The sequence below is a fragment of the Dryobates pubescens genome, chromosome 7, assembly GCF_014839835.1.
Source record: "Dryobates pubescens isolate bDryPub1 chromosome 7, bDryPub1.pri, whole genome shotgun sequence".
Lineage (NCBI taxonomy): Eukaryota > Metazoa > Chordata > Aves > Piciformes > Picidae > Dryobates > Dryobates pubescens.
The window spans coordinates 2,011,946-2,030,494 of NC_071618.1; the positions used below are offsets into that span (position 1 = coordinate 2,011,946).

The 18,549-nt window shown below is 43.7% G+C and overlaps 1 protein-coding gene across 6 annotated transcripts in view; it reads left to right on the forward strand.

Moving 5' to 3' along the window:
* Positions 1–18,549, forward strand: part of NPAS2 (neuronal PAS domain protein 2) — a 133,968-nt gene that overhangs the window by 58,862 nt on the left and 56,557 nt on the right. For 5 of the 6 annotated variants that reach the window (XM_054163175.1, XM_054163177.1, XM_054163176.1 and 2 more), the window contains exons 2-3: positions 7,077–7,130; positions 12,922–13,070. In XM_054163175.1, the coding sequence (XP_054019150.1) occupies positions 7,077–7,130; positions 12,922–13,070 (203 nt within the window). Of the gene's footprint in view, positions 1–7,076; positions 7,131–12,665; positions 12,753–12,921; positions 13,071–18,549 lie in introns of those variants that run through there. The other variant, XM_054163179.1, reaches the window with a different exon arrangement.

Sequence of the window (18,549 nt, forward strand, 5' to 3'; positions counted from 1 at the left end):
TGCTTTACCATCCCTTGCCACTTTACTCATTCAAAAGCTTTGACAGAGCTTTTCTTTGGCTGGGCACAAACTAGTTACAATTAAGGCTTTAGCTGCCTTGCACCTCAGTTCCCCTGTTGAAATGCACACGTTAACTCCAGCATATCATCCAGGCTTTGCAAAACTCTTGCTTCTGCAAATGGCAGGTGTTGGCATGCAGGGGAACAAGGGTCTGAGCCACCTCATGTGACCTGGGATAACCCCAGGTGCTTTATTGCCACAGCTTACTCAGAAGGCAAGAGAGCTGTCAGCGGACCATTGCAGTCACATCCTCCCTTCATCACACACAGCAATGTTACCAAACTGACCTACTTTCCCTGTCCGCCCACGGAAGGCTAATCCTGTTTAGCATTGCTGGAAGGGGATGGGCACATGGAGAAGTGCTCTGAGTTATACAGATGGCAGTCTTTGCTGATTAATGTTAGTTTAATTTGTTTGCCTTTCTGTTTCCAGCCGTGCAAGGGGAGAGCAGAGCAGTGGTTGGAACCCAGGGATTCATTTAGCTTGCTCACTGAAGTCTGAATGGCTTTAGTCATTCAGTAATAGTAATAACAACAATAATAAGGAAGATAACAAGCACATATGTACTGATAGTCATCAGAGATTCCAAGCACTTCACAAACTTTATGCATTGCTCACAAGCTGAAGAGCACCTCTCACTTACCCTGGCTGTTCTCCAGCACAATGCTGCTGACGTTAGCCCTCTCACTCCCGACTTAAACTGATGCAAATTATACCACAACTATAGGGGGTTTGCAGGCTGCACACCCAAAAATTCAGCCAGCACCAGGGTAGAGGGAGGAAAGCTGTTAAGTAGCACACAGCAACAGAAGCAAGGTTTCTCACATAGAGAAAAGAATACAGCTTCCCACTAAATGGTAATTCTGTAACAAATAAAACCCAGTATATGGTCTTGGCCTTTACTTCTCTTCATTGTAATCTCATAACACTCAGCTGCACTACCTGGGAGCATCTACCTGCCATCCCCACTTCAGAAGAATGGAGCATTAGTTTATGTCACATCCCATCATTTTCATTGTCTGCATTTGGATTATTTTTTAGTGTCTGTTTTGCTTAGAGCCTGTTACCATCTAAAGATGCATTGTATGAAAAAAGAATCCTGTGAGGTTCACGAAGCCCAGTATTTTCTCCAAATGTTTTCTTCTGCTTTGTTTTTAGAAACCTCTAAACAATCTCTTCTCTAGTGTAAACAAAATGTAGTAACCTAGTGAATGCAGGAAGAGTACGCTGCGCACTGCAGGCAAAGCTAGTTGCTAACTCCGAAGCTGGATGCTTACCGTGCTACCAGATTTTTCCTTTACTTAAAAAGCCAGTGATTCCCATAACAACCACAGCATTACATGACCCATGGTAACTGCAGACAGCCATTCTCCCACTCTTCTCAAATAACAGTGTATATCATCAGGAAAGTGATTCTTTACTGTCTGACATTTTCTTAGGGCTACTCTTTTTACCTTTGGATAAATCAATGCTGCCTGCGGTGGGTGGGATTGCAGTGTGTTTAGCTATGGACTCCAGCATGTTCTTGCAACAGTTTATAGGCTTACATCTGAAAAATAAGGATGGAGTGGCACATTTCAGCTTGATGTGTCCACAAATCCGTTGGTTTGTTCTGATTTCTGTTTATACAAATTCTTCCTCTGTGTGTTCATGCCACAGCTTTCATGATAGGGTATTTGAGTGCTTCATCCATGTCAAAGACGGAACAAGGTATTTAAAATGGTCAGGTGGTCACTTCTTGCTTGTCACCATGTGACCTTTTTTAAGACTTGCCACTTGCTAATCTTTCTCTTTGCCCCTCAGAAAGGCTTGGGAAGAAAGTACTTGTTAATGGGGTTTTCATTATTTCAGAGCTCTGTCTTAGCTGAGAAGCAGCAGGTACAGCTGCTAGTGCTGAGCCATAGCAGTGCTCCCTAGTGTGGAGATGTGCCCATCTAACCCATACCGTGGAGCACCCATGGGCCATTACTATCTGATCACAGTGCCCATCAGACCATGTCTATCACTGTAGATGTCAGGGGATGTGGCTGTGATGCCAGCACAGTAACTCAGCCACACTGTCCCCAGTGCTGCTGGATGGCCAGAAACTATACCCCCTGGCTCATGCCCAAAGCCTCTACTGCCTTTCAGTGCCTTCTTCTTGTCTTGGGTCCCACTCACCATGCACAGAACACCATGTGTGGGTGGGTCTGGGCTTTAGATTCTGGACCACCAAAAATATCTCCATGCCTCCTTTATAATGCCAAGTTTTTTGCTCCTTTGGCATTTGCTCCTCCCCTTCAAAGAGGGAACTGGAGAGTCACTCCCTGATGAGGCAGTGCTGAGCAGAAGTAACATAGGCACTTGAGGCTAAGCAAAACGTTTGAAAAACATAGGAACATGTCTGCCCTCCACCCTGTTGCTAGTTTTCTTCACTCTTCACAAAGATAACAGTTGTTGGGGAGGGTCTTCCCAGAGGCCAGAAGGCACTTCAAGATGTTTCTTCCCAGTGTCCCAATTTTCCATACAACTCTTGCCCATCTCTTGTCTGTGAGAGAATTGTTCTCCAAGTGCAGTATCATCATTTTTGCTTAGGATGGTGGTATTGTACCAGCATCCTGAGTGGTCTGAGTGTGAGGTCCAAGGGAAGGCACAGGTACAGCTCTTGTGTGTAGGAAGCAACACCATGTGGGCAGCACCTGTCTCACTAGGACTGAGCATGCCTGGTGATATCTCTATATCAACTAGACTGTCATTACAGGTGGAACCAGTCTAAACTGAAACAGAGCTTAGGATGACAATTCCCACAAAGACTGGGAACGTATTAGGTGCCTTTAGAACTTACTGCAGTGATTCCCTTCAAGATTTCCCCTGCTTTGTCTGTCTGCTTAGGACAAACCTCTATTATAAACTTCAGCTTAGGCAGTCAGAAATACAGCTCATCTTATTGCTTTGTTTTTTCAAATAATGCTTTAGTGTCATGAAAAATATGTCTAGGTCAGGTGGGGCTTGCTTTGGTGGGGTTTTTTGGTTTGATGTGTTCAAGCAGGTGTTCAAAAGGAGATTGGATGTGGCACTTGGTGCCTTGGTCTAGTCGTGAGGTCTACCGAGACAGGTTGGACTCGATGATCCTTGAGGTCTCTTCCAACCTTAGTTATACTGTGATACTGTGATACTGTGATACAGGACATGTGGCTGAATACGTCAAGCAGGCCTGTGGGGTGGTGAAGGCAGAAACCCCACCATGCCAGAGAGAGAAGGGAAGGAAGATCCCAGTCTTTCACCCAGCTGCTTAACACAGGGACAGAGGAGCACAAGCACTGTGATTTCTCACTAGGTTTCAACAGATGCATCCCAGGACCTGTAAAAGAAATCTAAACCTCTGATGTAATTCAGCTGAGTTTAAAAAAAATATTATTTAAAATTTTCCTTAAATGTCAGGTTGATTCACAGGACCTGAGATGAGCAACTTAGCAGGAATTAACAGCTGATTACTTAAATTTGAGTGTCAGTCATTTTATAGCATATTCTAATGAGCGATAGGGCAGGAAGAACAGGAACTAACTTCACTTACATAGAGGAGTAGCAGTTTGACTTGCTAAAAACCTTGTTTCTAGTGCAGGATAAGGTGATCAGTGCCAGATGAATTTTATAGTGCAAGGTCTGTGTCCACTGGGAATAGACTGTATCAAAATAAACATGTGCAGCCTTTCTTCTGGAGAGTCCCTGGAGTGAACTGGCTCTCTGCCTGAATTACTTCTTTCCTGAGCTATGATTTACTGTATGAATGAATGTGGGGGGGATGTTTGTGCTGTAATTCTCTTTCTGGTAACTAATCCAAGGGTACATGGTTAACAGCTTTAGCCAGTCCTTTGTTTCCAAAATGCCATTCTTCCTCACCAGTTGCTCTGTATCGTTCAGTGTATATCTGAGAACCATCCTGACGGGTATATATGAGCTTTCTCCTCCTTATTCCAGGTGATTCCCATCTTTTTGAGTGCTGGTGTCTTGTTGGTAATGATGATATTAATGAAGCTCCAAAGGTAACTGTGACTGTTAAAGTCTCTATTGGCAGAAGTTACATCATGTAGTGTTGTTACCCACAGGGTTCCAAATTCTTTGTTCAAATTTTGATAAATCCTTGTGCCACTTTATTTTTTATGTCACCTCTTTGCAGGGGAACTGTGGCACAGAGCCATGGTGTTTACTGCCTGCCTTTGTCATTGGAAGAAGTGAGAATTGCCTGCTAAACCAGGCACTGATGGGGATGAGAGAGTGAATTTTCAGTTTTCTATTTGGGACCCTTCCAGCTGAGGGAATGGAAGGATAATGTAAAGCAAACTGGTTGTACTAAGCACATACCTAAACTCAGTGCCATGGGTTTCTCCTCCAGGTGCAAGCCATCATCTGGTGTGGCTCAGGAGAGGGATGTTAGTACTGGTTTGCAGCAATTGTATATGGCATATGGTACGTATGTAATGGCAGACACTGTTAGCCATGCTGACAATGCTCTGGAGAGTTTGCCATGTAAGAAAACAGAAGCAAAATGACAATTAGATATTTTCTAACACTAGCAAGAGCAGAGCAGGTCCAGAATTTCATGTCAGTCAGCGAGAAATCTTGTTTACTGGAAGCTGGCCATGAAGTGCTTTACAGATATAGCCAAATCCTGGGCATAACAGTCCAGTTAGACCTGTTGCTCTCTGGTAAGAGTAGAGGCTTCCCAGCAGCCTAATTCCTTGATGGTTTGTATGGTACAGCTCTAGGAAGCCCCTTTCCATTAGGTACATTTTGCCTTTCCAAACCACTCAGGGCTGAGCATCACTGTTGCTGACTGCCCCATCCAACCCCATCCTTCCTCAGAGCCACCTAGAGCTCTTGTCCCTGTATTTCTGCTTTATGTTGGGAATCTTTTGTAGTCAGAGATGGTCTCGGTGCACCAGAGGAAGACCTTCAGGGATTCAGATTCTGCTGACATTGCTCTAGATTCAACAAGGGTGCATGTAAAAGAGCCTTTTGAGTAAAGGTCTGGCAAAGAAAGACAGCGAAATCCTAAATACTAACACTTGCCATATTACTGCTGGTTTCTGTATGCTGTAATAACACAAGTGAACATTTTGATTGCAATAGGTGAGCAAATAACAACAAAACCCACTGGATCTTGTCACTACAATTCAGCCTGAATTACTTGTAAACCAAATTTTTAGGGCTAGCAGTCTGATTCTGGAAATGGGCAAATAGCCACCTAAAGTATTTGTAAAATACTGCTAATTAAAATTTAACTGGGTCTATCAATTTTCCTAGTCTAAAATATGTGATATGTTTGACTTGGCTGTTTGCAAGGACAAATAAATATCTGGAGAAACATCAAAAAGCTACATGGCATTACTTATTATTTTGTTCTGTATAACAGAAGTCAGCAACTTCAATTTTCCAGTTATGACTAAAAAAGCTAGTCTCTTGACCTTCATACTTCTTATTCATGATCCTCCATCAACGAGCTGAACGCTGCAAAGTAGCAGCTTTACCCAGCAATTAGTTACCCATGGCTTTAATTCCTCATTACTCATATTTGATAACAAATTACAGGGTACTTTCATGTTCTTAGCTAACCATTGAGTAATGAGCAGGTGGAATATCACTGTAAGAGAAATAGAAGCAGAAAAAGGGAATTTATCCACTGTTATTTCTATCAATAAATTCTTTTCTCCCATTTTTCCATAAAATGTTCTTTAAACAGGCAAAATTATGTTTGACCTGTATGTAGAAAATACCAAGGGCTTAAATAATGCCTAGCAATTAACATCCTCCCTCCAATTTTATTCATATCTTACATGTTGAGGACTCATTAAACGAGAAACATTGATTTTTGAAAATGAGTGTTATAACTGCCTGTCATTAGTCTGCCACTTTGAAAATGATGCTGTGATAGTATCCAGGGCTTGTAACTGTGTTGTGCTACTGGTTTGGAAAATGTTTCTGTGGGATGCAGCAGCACACATCTTTTGAGCCTGACACGGGTGTGAGGTGCTGTGAGAGGCTGCAGCATTGCAAGGCTTCCTCCTCAAACTGAAGTAGTTAAGGCTCAAGCATCATTTTTAGTAAGGCCATGGAGCAAAGGAGGGTGGCAGTGAGCTGGTGACAAGTGTTTCTGAGGATCTTAGCCTCCAGCTGGGCTGCTTTTGTGGTTTGCCCTTTTCTTTTCCTACACAAATATACTTAATTTGCGCAACTTACCACTTTTTACTCTGTAGCTTTATGGACACATCTTGTGTTCGGGGTACTTTCTTTGTACAGCTCAAACTGCTGGAGCAACTGGACTATAAACCTTGATGGTGTGTCCCAAAACGTTGGTAAGGATTAGCAAAAATAGGGATGGGGACGGCATAGTCCCCACACATGGTGCCAGCACCATGCTTGCCAGGCAAGCAATATGTTCTGGGCTGCGGGAGAGTTTTTTCATGGTGCAGCTTAGGCAGTGTGGTTTATGAAGGTACTTTAAATTGGGGGTGTAATTCAGCAGAGTTACTACCATTTCTTCTGGCCTTGATTCAGGGCATACAGAGGAGGATGAAGAGTATCCTGGTAGGAAGATTGACCTGAGAAATCAGAGGCATCTGTGATGCCTTCTCTTGCACTGGGGATGGGTTTTGGGGGAATGTGGGAACACTGAAAATGCTTTTTCAACTTAATTAGACCCCAGAATTCACATCCAGCCTGATGGTTTGCAGAGAGTAACCTTCACATGGTAAAATCCCCCAAGAAGTGGCTGGTTTTGTGCCGTGCTGACGCACCATGTTGTGCCTGGGAGCCTTGATCCTTGGCTGGAGCCCCTAAGGCCAGCATGACTCTCAGGAATAACATTAGCCACAATGGTTTCCTAAAATCAAGGACTGTGGCATAAAACACTTCTGACACATTTATCTGACCTGGATATCATCACTCTGTTATTAAAATGAAATAGAGCAACTCAGATTAACCTGCAAGTAGAGCTAAGAAAATGACAATTTGTAATGATTCTCGCATTCCTTCAACAGAAAAAACTGCTTAGACAATCTAATGGATGAAGATGAGAAAGACAGGGCAAAGAGGTGAGCACTTTCTCTTTTATAACTCTCTGTTTAACTTGGGATGAGCTTGATACTGTTTGTTGCTGCAGAAGCTGTTTTATCTATTATCAATTAATCAGAGAAAGAGAGAGTTGAACACAGCCAAGCTCAACTTGAAAAACTGCCATCTCACAGATTCCTATTCTTGGCTATCCTGTAGGAAGAAAATAACATAGCAAAGTTTCCTGTGGAAAATGTCAAACAAGCCAAGGCATTGATCGTTTTCTTCACATTACTGCAGAACATGAGAACTAAAGAACCAGCAACATACTCCTGCCACTGCAATACATTATCTAAGCTTCCTGAGTATATAAAATGTGGATTTCTTGAAAAAAAAAAAAACAAAATTGAAAAGAAAACTAAAGAAGTGGGATTTTCCCCTATTGTGATGGTCATTTATCCAGCAATGCCTATCTCACACTAATGAAAGCACCCAAAAGTTACATTCAGAGCTGAGAAAGACCAGGGAAAGTGCTGTGTCAGCTGTAAAATGGCACAAACCTCTATTCACATACATTCTGTACTCCATCATCAAGTCCCAGTTGGCAGGAAATCACTGTGAACACTTTTAGGGGTGGGAAAGGGTGTGTTCCAAGGCAGAAGACTCGTGGCAATAATACTTTTAATAACTGTCAGATCTGGCTGGCATTGGCAGAAAAGCTGTTTGGAAGCTTTTGAAGTTGTGTTTTTTCTGGATGTGTTATCAATACCACGGCCTGCAGTTTAATTGCTTTAGAGGGAGTTGTGGGTTGCCTGCATTTTTCCCCTTAGTTCCTTCTAATGAGAGTATTTCCAGTCCAGGCACAACTAGTTGATCCAGTTTCATCTCTTTTGATTCCTTCTCTGCTTCTTTCCTCCCTGCAGCTTTTTCTCTCTAATATAGGTCAGCACAGGCTGCAGCCAAGCTCAACCATTCCCTTTGGCTCCCTCTGAACACAGGCGTGCTCAGGCTGCTGAAGGCCTGCCTTTACTACCAGGAGTAAAGTGCTGACCTAACCTCCTCTCCTTAGGCCTGTGAGGAGTGACCTGATGAGACCAGGAGACCCCAGAGCCAGCCCCCAGAGCCCTGCTGCTGCCACTTTCCCCCGGGGGCTTCATGCCCAGGAGAGTGTTGATACAGGGTGCTCTGACCAACCATCTGTCAGCAGGCCAGGCACCTGGGGCCAGAGTAAGAGGTGGATTCAGAGAAGGGATTCCTCCTGCTGCCAAGCCTCATAACAAAGCAATAGATTATAGAATCTATTGGAATGGTTTGGGTTGGAAGGGACCTTTACAGGTCATCTAGTCCAGCCCTCTGCAGTGAGCAAAGGACATCTTTATCTAAGTCAGGTTCTCAAAGCCCCATCCAGTCTGAATTTGAATGTTTACGGGGATGGGGCTTCTCTGGGCAACTTGTTCTAGCGTTTCACCACCCTCATTGCAAAAAATGTTTTCCTTATATCTTGTCTTGTCTAAATCTACCCTCTATTATTCTAAAACCATTACTCCTTGTTCTGTCGCAACAGGCCTTGCAAATAAGGCTGATCCCATCTTTCCCATAGGCCCCCTGTAAGTACTGAAAGACTGCAAGTATGTCTCCTGGAGTCTTCTTTCTCCAAGATGGCTCTTTGGAGAGAGTGTAGGACAGTGGGAGGTGCTGTGCTTCCCCAGAACCCTAGAATCTAGGGAAGGGGGAAGACCGTCTTGTATTGCCACTTCACATGTTTACAGCTTGATTATTTTTAAGATATTTGTGTGCTAATTGTTCAAAATAATCCCTGCATTGAACAAATGTGTACAGGACAAGAAGAGGATAACATGTATCCTGGCTATGAGAGATTGTCATCACCATCTGATGTAGTTTTCGTGGTGTTTGTTCCTGGAGGGAACTTTTGCCATGCCCTGGGGCAAGCCTCTATCAAGGTGGATAAAAAAAGAGTAACTTTGACAATGAAAAAAGGAGCTCACTTCATTAAACTGTAATTTAAGTACATTTTTCTTTTTAGAAATGAATCTAAATTTGAAATGAAGTTTGAAATCATGGGAGGCTTCATGAACATCTAAAGCTACTACAGCGTATTAAAACTGTTCAGGTTAATTTAAAAGCTACAGGTTTTCTTCCAGAGCTTTCTCAAAACCGGCAAAAGCCATTGGCTGAACATTTTGCTGTTGTATCTTCAAAACTGGGAACTCTCATATGTCCCATGCTGCAGAGGACATGCTTTCTTTGATTTTTTTTTTTCTTATTTGGTATAAGGACCAGCTCCCTCAATGATGAGAAATATGAGAGGAGATAAAAGAGCCTAGAAAAATTTTCTCTTCTTTCATTTTCTATGTTAAAAGTAGGTGAGACTGGATCAAACTCTTTGGGAATGGACCCAAGCCAGGAGCTGAGTTTCTCAGGTTAGAGACACACAAGCACACTATGTACTATCTGCTGCAATTTATTAGGCACACACATGGTTGTATTATGCAGACATGAGAAAAGCATCCATCCTTTCCTCAGGAGAGGCACCTGCGCTCCCACCCTTGTGCCTAGTGTTTAGTATTTGGCCACGACGTATAACTGTTCCTTCGGGACACTGGGTATTTTGAGCCCCATTCTGCATTCTGTGACTGCCTGAGGCACTACTTCACTCCAAAGACCTGAGAACTAAAATATGGATATGATGGCACCACACTAGGGAGCATCGAAGACCTCTTTGAGCTGTTCTGATCTTCTGGAGATCAGAAACCATCATTTCCTTTTCAGCTCTTTGATGTTAGACTTGGCTTGCTTTGTTTTATAGATTTATTAATTTTAAACAAAAAGATGGCTTTGTGCACGTCTTTCCTCTATCTGCTTTTCTTCTAGCTTGCTTTAAGAGTAAGTTATTTTAAGATTGCAATTCAATTGAATTCCAAATTGCAGACAAAGCCATCTTGAAATGAACCATAAGCAAGTGTTTAATAAATTAAGACTTTCACCTGCCATTTTCCACTCAAACAGAAAGTAAATTAAACAACTTTAATGAAAGTATCTGGTACAGTTACTTGCTTTCATACATATATAGTGTATCCCACTGGACAGCAAAAAGAGACACAAAATTTAGCATAAAGCCACCGCTGTCATTGGTGGTTTTCAGGAGGAGACTTGATGGGGTTCTTGGTGCCATGGGTTAGTTGTTTAGGTGGTGTTGGATTGGTTGATGGGTTGGATGCGATGATCTTGAAGGTCTCTTCCAACCTGGTTTATCCTATCCTATCCTATCCTATCCTATCCTATCCTATCCTATCCTATCCTATCCTATCCTATTCCATTCCATTCCATTCCATTCCATTCCATTCCATTCCATTCTATTCTATTCCATTCCATTCCATTCCATTCCATTCTATTCATTGTAAATCAGCAAGATGTAATGGCTACTAGTCAGCAAGTATCAGTCTCTCTTTGTGACAATAAGCAGCAAATATGTAAAAAAACTAAAATGGCTATTTAAACCACATTTTGAATGGATTATTTTGAACATTCTGAATTCACGATGCTCTACATTGCCTTTAGCTGCATTCACTAAAAATCCAGATTTTATTCATACTGTTTCTTCTTCCCCTTGGATATGTTGTCTGGTTTTGGAGTAGCAAGGAGGGAGAGCTAGGATGAATATTACAGAATTAAGACAGAGACTGTTTTGGCTTATTGTAAATGATATGCCTCAGCACTGAAGTAAGCAAAGCTAAGGAATAATCTTCCAAGGGATGTGATGAAAACTGCATTATCTAAGACATTTGCAACTGGACTGAACAAAGCATTTATGACTATGCAGGGATGGTTTAAATGGCCTAATTGTGGTGGTTTTGTGGGCTGGTTGGTTTGTTTGTTTGTTTGTTTTCCTTTTTAAGGTTTTACTGTGATCATTGATTGAGATACTGGTAGAGTTATTTCCACTGGAGTAGTTTTTACATTTGCTTTGTGAATAAAATGTCAAGTGTTAAAAATCAATCCTTCCTATTTCTTTTTTCTTTTATTTTGTTTTTGGTTTGGTTTGGTTTAATTTGGTTTGGTTTTGTTTTGTTTCATTTCATTTGAAGAAGCAGCACTTTCCCTATGGATTGGTGGTGGTTTGTTTTATTTTCATGGCAATCAAGACCCATTGTGCTTAAAATGAAGCAAGGATTGAATTATGAGGAAGTAAAATGTCAATGTTCTTAATGTCCCCTTGAACTGTACAGAAATAGGATACGGCTGGAGCTTTTCACATCTTGTTCTGACAGCTTTTTGCACTGCAATAAGACCGGGCTGAAATCAGTCAAGCAGTATCCACCCAATCTCTTGTGTTCAAAGCTGCAAAATAATCAAGAGTTGGCTTGTGTCTGGCGTGTCTCCAAGTGTGTTCAGGGTTAAGAGCAAGACAAACAAAAATTACCCCTCTGTCAGTAGTAACATCCAGACGCCTCTGCTGTGATTTCTCTGCTGAAAATGTTTATTGCCATCCTGGTCCTTGGAGAGATGTAGATGCTTGGTTAATTTTTGATCTGATTCTCAGCAGTGTGCATTCAGAGCTGCTTATAAGGTACAGCAGAGTTATCTGGGACTGAGAAACTCCGAGAACCAGCCTCTTGGCTTTGCTTTCCTGTCTATGTGTAACCAGATTTTTAGATCTTTACGTAATTAACAACACAAATGTTGTCTGCTTGAAGACCTTTCAGCAGAACAAACAAACCTTCTGGGTTATATTTCTGTTTTCACATGGCTGCAGGAGTCTGAGTGACAGCCTCCAAGTAGAATATTTGTCACATTGATTGAAACAATTCAGAAAATATTTGCTCTTGTATAGGTTGGCACATAATTAAAAAAAAATTAAAAAAATAAAGTGCACACACTAAGAAGATTATCAACCCCCTTAATGACAGTATTATGATGGTGCCAAAACCCATCAGATCCTATCTTCCCATGGGCTGTTCAATCACAGCAGCAGAAGTAGGCTCTCTCTGAAGAATCTGCAAACCAAACAGACAAGACTGGCAAAGAAAGCTGTAGGGTCCCCATTTTACACCTAGAGTTGGGGCACCATGACCTTAAGTAATTTGCACACAGAGATTAGGGGCCAGCACTTCTGAGCCCCTAGGTCCAGGAGCACTTCCCAGCCTCAGACCCAGTCCCTGCAGGGATGAGGCACAGTGATGCTCTCTCTATCCCTTCTACTTGCCCTTGTTACCATGGAAAGGAGACTGAACTAGCTGGCATATGAACTTCTAGTCAGGTCCCTAATCTTAATGATTGGAAGACAACAACCCTATTCCTATCTTCTGTAAGCCAGCTTCAGGGAAGCCCAGAGGACCAAGGTGGGCAAGTCCCTCTAGGTAAACCCAGCTTCAGTGCAATTTTTGAGCTGCAGGATGAGGGTTCTTCTCTCCTATTAAGACTGCACAGATGAGTGTGACCCATAGTTTTACCAGTCCTCACTCTTCTCCTTTATGGATGATTTTACCATTGTCAGCATTCCTGTTGCTCTGAGTTCCTTCTTGGAGTGGACAGAGCTCTTTCACCTACAGGTTTAGTGCTGACCTGATAGGCTCAACTGGAGTGTCTAGAGGGGCACAGAAGGGCAAGCAGAGTCTCCATCTCCCCAAAGACAAGAGCAGAAGGTAGGAACTGTTGCCTTCTACTTGTCTCTGCAGCTTTGCTGGAGGCTAATGTCAATCTTCACATACAGCACACAGCAAACCAATTTCCATGTGCATACAATGCAAAGAGAAGATGCATGATGACTTTTCTCTGGGTCTGCTCATCCTTTTTTCCCCCCCCTGTCTACAGGGCTTCCCGTAACAAGTCTGAGAAGAAAAGGCGCGATCAGTTCAATATTCTTATCAAAGAGCTCAGCTCCATGCTTCCAGGCAACACCCGCAAAATGGACAAAACTACTGTGCTGGAAAAAGTCATTGGCTTTCTGCAGAAACACAATGGTAAGATTTACTGCAGCTCTTCGTGCACTTGCCAGACGGTTACTGCAATATCATGTTTCCTTCGGAGATTATCAGAATAGCTCAAGGGATCTAAAAGTGCCAACATAAGGTTTGGGGTCTTTTTTTCTCTCTCATAAAAAAAGATCATTTGCAGGCATTCTGCTGCCCAGATCCATCTCCTTGGCCCCTCTTTAGGATGACTGTCAACCCACTAGAGAAGGGACTGAATGTCAGGAATTGAGGGAAGGTGGGGAGCAGTGCCCTACAGCACGTGTAAAGAGGGATGCTTTGAACAAGCAAGATGTGGGGCCAGAGGGAAGATTCCCTTCCTTGAAATCTGCAATATTCTGATCGAAAGAACAAAGCATTCACTCAAGCCTCTCTGCAGAAAAATGCTGGGAAACAATCTGTTCAGCCTCCTGCTCCTCAGTGGACTGTGTAGGACTCCGTTTTCCACAGTGCACAATAAATTCTGACCAGAAAAGGCCCAAGTTGCTGAAGCTGGTTTCAGGAAATTGCATACACAGACAGCTGACATGCTTCATCCGGGTCGCACAAGCAGAAACTACATCACATTTACACAGTGTGGAGTTGCAAGAGTAAAGTTCATTTTTTACAAGGCACATAACAGTGACATTTAAGGCCCTTGGAAGGGTACCCACACAGAGGGTAGAGGGCATTCTTGACCCTGCTGATCTAGCCACTCATGTCCATCCTCCAGCGGTGGATAATTGAACCACTTCTCCCTTATAAATCGAGTTCTCCTGCTCTGCTCCTCTGAGGAATAAACTTCAGTTGATGACTGTGAGAAATGTCCTCAGTCCCACAAAGCAGAAAGGAGTTTCATGAACTGATGCACCCCATCACCAGGCTTGCCTTCGCTCATCCAACACCTCCTGTCCTCGCTCCCTGGAGAGCTCCGGGTGAAGTGGAAAAGATCGTAAAAACTCTTGTATCATGACTCCCAACATAATGGAATTACAAATGTCAAACTTACTGAGGAAGTAATTATAGTGGTTCTGTTGTTAGAAAGCAATTTCTCCTTAAATGATTTTTTGCCCCACAAGATAATTTCATACAGGAGAGTCAGACTAGGACATCTCCAAGTTTAATAATTGTATATACCTATCAAAAAATGACAGTAATAACATATCTTTTCTCTTTTAGCTGCCCAAGGCAGAGTAAAGAAGGATGTGAATATGCTCAATTATAGAACCAAGCAAAAGCACAGTCACATGAGATTTGAATAAATGTAGATAAGTGTAGCTGGTAGCCCAAATAATTTACTCCAAAAGGCACTTCATTTCTGTAAGAACAATTGTGTAAAAGAAAGCTAACAGTCACAAATGTTTCACAGCAAGGGTCAAAAAGTGACTTTTTTTGTGCACTTGCAAAAAAAAGCAAATGTTATCTATTTTTAAATTAGATTAGTAGTGACACAATATAATACAAAGCATCAGCATTCTAAAATGTTGGTTATCTTCAGTGTACTTTGGATCTGGTTTATTCAATCATATTTCCCTTTCATTTAGTAGGCTAAACCAAGATTTTGGTCAGAGGAGGGGGTCAATTTCCCAATTTTTTTCTTCATAAACATCCTCCTTCTTTATAATCCACAGAATCTCCCAAATCTCAAATAAGTCATCTAGCAGTTAGTTTCATGTATGCCAGCTTTCCTATATATCTGCTGCAACCATCCTCTGTTATGCCAGCTTTCCTATATATCTGCTGCAACCATCCTCTGTTCTGAAACTATTTAATAACAAGCTGAGGGTCTGATCTCTTTTTCTTTCCCTTGGTCTGGCTTTGAAAGCTCTTTTTAACACCACGGGGGCTGTGGAGAGCTGCTGTGCTGTCAGTGATAGTCCTGAGCAGTTCAGGAAGCCACTCAAACAAGCTGGTGAAAGCAGACAGCTGCATCTCCACCAATAAAGCCTGAACAGAGGTTTTGACTTCTTTATAGGTGACAATATGCACAAGCATTGGTATAAATTTACTCTCTTTAATATAATTTAGCCCCTTGCATTTCTCTGGCCAGTTTTCCACTGTGCTCTGTATAGGGAGCATTGGGTATTACAAACTCTGGAAGCCTTAATCAATAGGATTAAGTAGCAAGCAGCACCAAAAGAAAACAAGGGTGGCCTCAGCATCTCCTTCCTAGCAGAGCTGAATGAGGGAGAAGAAGAAGAAGAAAAGAAGAAGAAAAGAAGAAGAAAATAAAAGAAGAAAAGTGATCAGCAAACCAAACTAGCTTAAGTCTTTCTTAATTAGAATAGAATAGAATAGAATAGAATAGAATAGAATAGAATAGAATAGAATAGAATAGAATAGAATAGAATTAACCAGGTTGGAAAAGACCTTTGAGATCATCAAGTCCAACCTATCACCCAACACCATCTAATCAACTAAACCATGGCACCAAGTGCCTCATCCAGTCTCTTCCTAAACACCTTCAGTGATGGTGACTCCACCACCTCCCCAGGCAGCCTACTCCAATGGCCAATCATTCTTTCTATGAAGAACTTCTTCCTAACATCCAGCCTAAACCTCCCCTGGCACAGCTTGAGACTGTGTCCTCTTGTTCTGGTGCTGGTTGCCTGGGAGAAGAGACCAACCCTCACCTGGCTACAACCTCCCTTCAGGTAGTTGTAGACAACAATAAGGTCTCCTCTGAGTCTCCTCTTCTCCAGACTAAGCAACCCCAGCTCCTTCAGCCTCTCCTCACAGGGCTTGTGCTCCAAGCCCCTCACCAGCTTTGTTGCCCTTCTCTGGACACGTTCCAGCAAGTCAACCTCCTTCCTAAACTGAGGGGCCCAGAACTGGACACAGGACTCAAGGTGTGGCCTAACCAGTGCTGAGTCCAGGGGCACAATGACCTCCCTGCTCCTGCTGGCCACACTGTTCCTGATACAGGCCAGGATGCCATTGGCCTTCTTGACTACCTGAGCACACTGCTGGCTCATGTTCAGTCTACCATCAACCAGCACCCCCAGGTCCCTTTCTGTCTGGCTGCTCTCCATCCACTCTGACCCCAGCCTGTAGCTCTGCATGGGGTTGCTGTGGCCAATGTGCAGAACCTGGCACTTGGATGTGTTCAATCTCATGCCGTTGGACTCTGCCCATCTGTCCAGCCTGTCGAGGTCCCTCTGCAAAGCCTCTCTACCCTCCAGCAGATCAACTCCTGCCCCCAGCTTGGTGTCATCTGCAAACTTACTGATGATGGACTCAATCCCCTCATCCAGATCATCAATAAAGATGTTAAAGAGCATGGGGCCCAGCACTGATCCCTGGGGGAACACTACTAGTGACTGGCTGCCAGCTGGATGTGGCACCATTCACGACTGCTCTCTGTGTTCGGCCCTCCAACCAGTTCCTAACGCAGCACAGAGTGCTGCTGTCCAAGCCATGGGCTGACAGCTTGGCCAGGAGTTTGCTATGGGGGACGGTGTCAAAGGCCTTGCTGAAGTCCAGGCAGACTACATCCACAGCCTGCCCCACATCCACCAGATGGGTCACTTGATCATAGAAGGAGATCAGGTTGGAGAGGCAGGACCTGCCCTTCCTAAATCCATGCTGGCTGGGCCTGATCCCTTGGCCATCCTCTAAGTGCTGTGTGATTGCACTCAAGATGACCTGTTCCATAATCTTGCCTGGCACTGAGGTCAGGCTGACAGCTCTGTAATTCCCTGGCTCATCCAACCGGCCCTTCTTGTGGATGGGCACCATGTTGGCCAGCTTCCAGTCATCTGGGACCTCTCCAGTGAGCCAGGACTGTTGAAGAATGATGGAGAGAGGCTTGGTCAGCTCATCTGCCAGCTCTCTCAGCACCCTAGGATGGATCCCATCCGGTCCCATGGACTTGTGGGGATCCAAGCAGCTAAGGAGGTCTCTGGGGTTCCGTGTCTCCACAGGATCTGTCTCTCCAGACCGAGAATGGTGTTGTGTGCAGTTGCATATGGAACTGCATAAGTTTCCAACCCTCCAGTGTTTGCCTCTACCATAGTAAGCACGTACTGCTTACCAGAGCGAGAACGTGGTAGGGTGATGTAGTCAATCTGCCAGGCTTCACCATACCTGTACTTGGACCATCGGTCACCATACTACAAGGGCTTAATTCGCTTTGCCTGCTTAATAGCAGCACAAATGTCACAGTCATGGATGACTTGTGTGATGGCATCCATGGAAATGTCTGTGGATCTGTCACGAGCCCACTGGTAGGTTGCATCTCTGCCTTGATGTCCTGATGAATCGTGAGCCGACTGAGCTTAGAATATCTCACCTCGGTGTTTCCAGTCGAGATCAAAATCAGAGTCCATGTCTACTTGAGAAACTCTTGCAGCTAGATCTGCCTGATGGTTGTGTTGCTGTTCCTCAGTAGCTTTGCTCTTAGGAATGTGAGCATCAATGTGTCTCACCTTCGCTGGAATTCTCTTGATTCGATCAGCAATGTCCTGCCACAGGTCAGCTGCCCAAACAGGCTTTCCTTTTCTCTGCCAGCCATTCTTTTTCCAGTTCTTTAGCCAGCCCCACAGAGCATTGGCTACCATCCATGAGTCAGTACAGAGATAAAGCTTTGGCCATCTCAAGTTCAGCTACGTCAAGAGCTAGCTGGACAGCTTTTACCTCTGCAAACTGACTGGATTCTCCTTCTCCATCCTTCGCCTCTGCAACTCGGCGTGTTGCCATGGTAAAGACTCTATTTACCACATCCACTGGAATGTGTCGGCATCCATCCTGCCACTGCACTCCCAGAAACTGGATCTCTGTGGTAGGCCCTTTCACCTTGTCTCGCTTGATGGCAAAACCTGCATTCAGGAGAATGTCCATGATTTTGTTGCCTTTCTCGAAGACTTCCTCAGCAGTTTTACCCCAGACGATGATATCATCGATGAACTGGATGTGTTCTGGAGCACCACCTTCCTCCAGAGCATCATGGACCACTGCATGACAGATGCTGGAGCTGTGGATCCAGCCCATTGGCAATCTGTTGAAAGTGTACTGGATTCCTCTCCAGGTGAAAGCAAACTGAGGCCTGCACTCCTCTGCTATGGGAATAGAGAAGAATGCATTAGCAATGTCTATGGTAGCATACCATTTGGCCTCTTTGGATTCCAGCTCATACTGGAGTTCCATCATGTCTGGTACTGCTGCACTCATAGGCGGAGTTACTTCATTCAGGGCTCGGTAGTCCACTGTCAGACGCCAGTCTCTATTCGGCTTTCGCACAGGCCACACTGGACTGCTGAAAGGTGAATGAGTTTTGCTGATGACTTTCTGACTCTCCAACTGACGAATCAGATTCTGAATGGGCAACAAAGAGTCACGGTTGGTTCTGTATTGTCTGTGATGCACAGTCCGAGAAGCAACCGGCAACTTAATGTCCTGAATCTTGTGTTGTCCCACAGCTGCAGATTTATCAGAAAGCTCAGGTCTAACAGACAGCTTCAATTTTCCTCCATCAGTTTCTACAGATGCTACT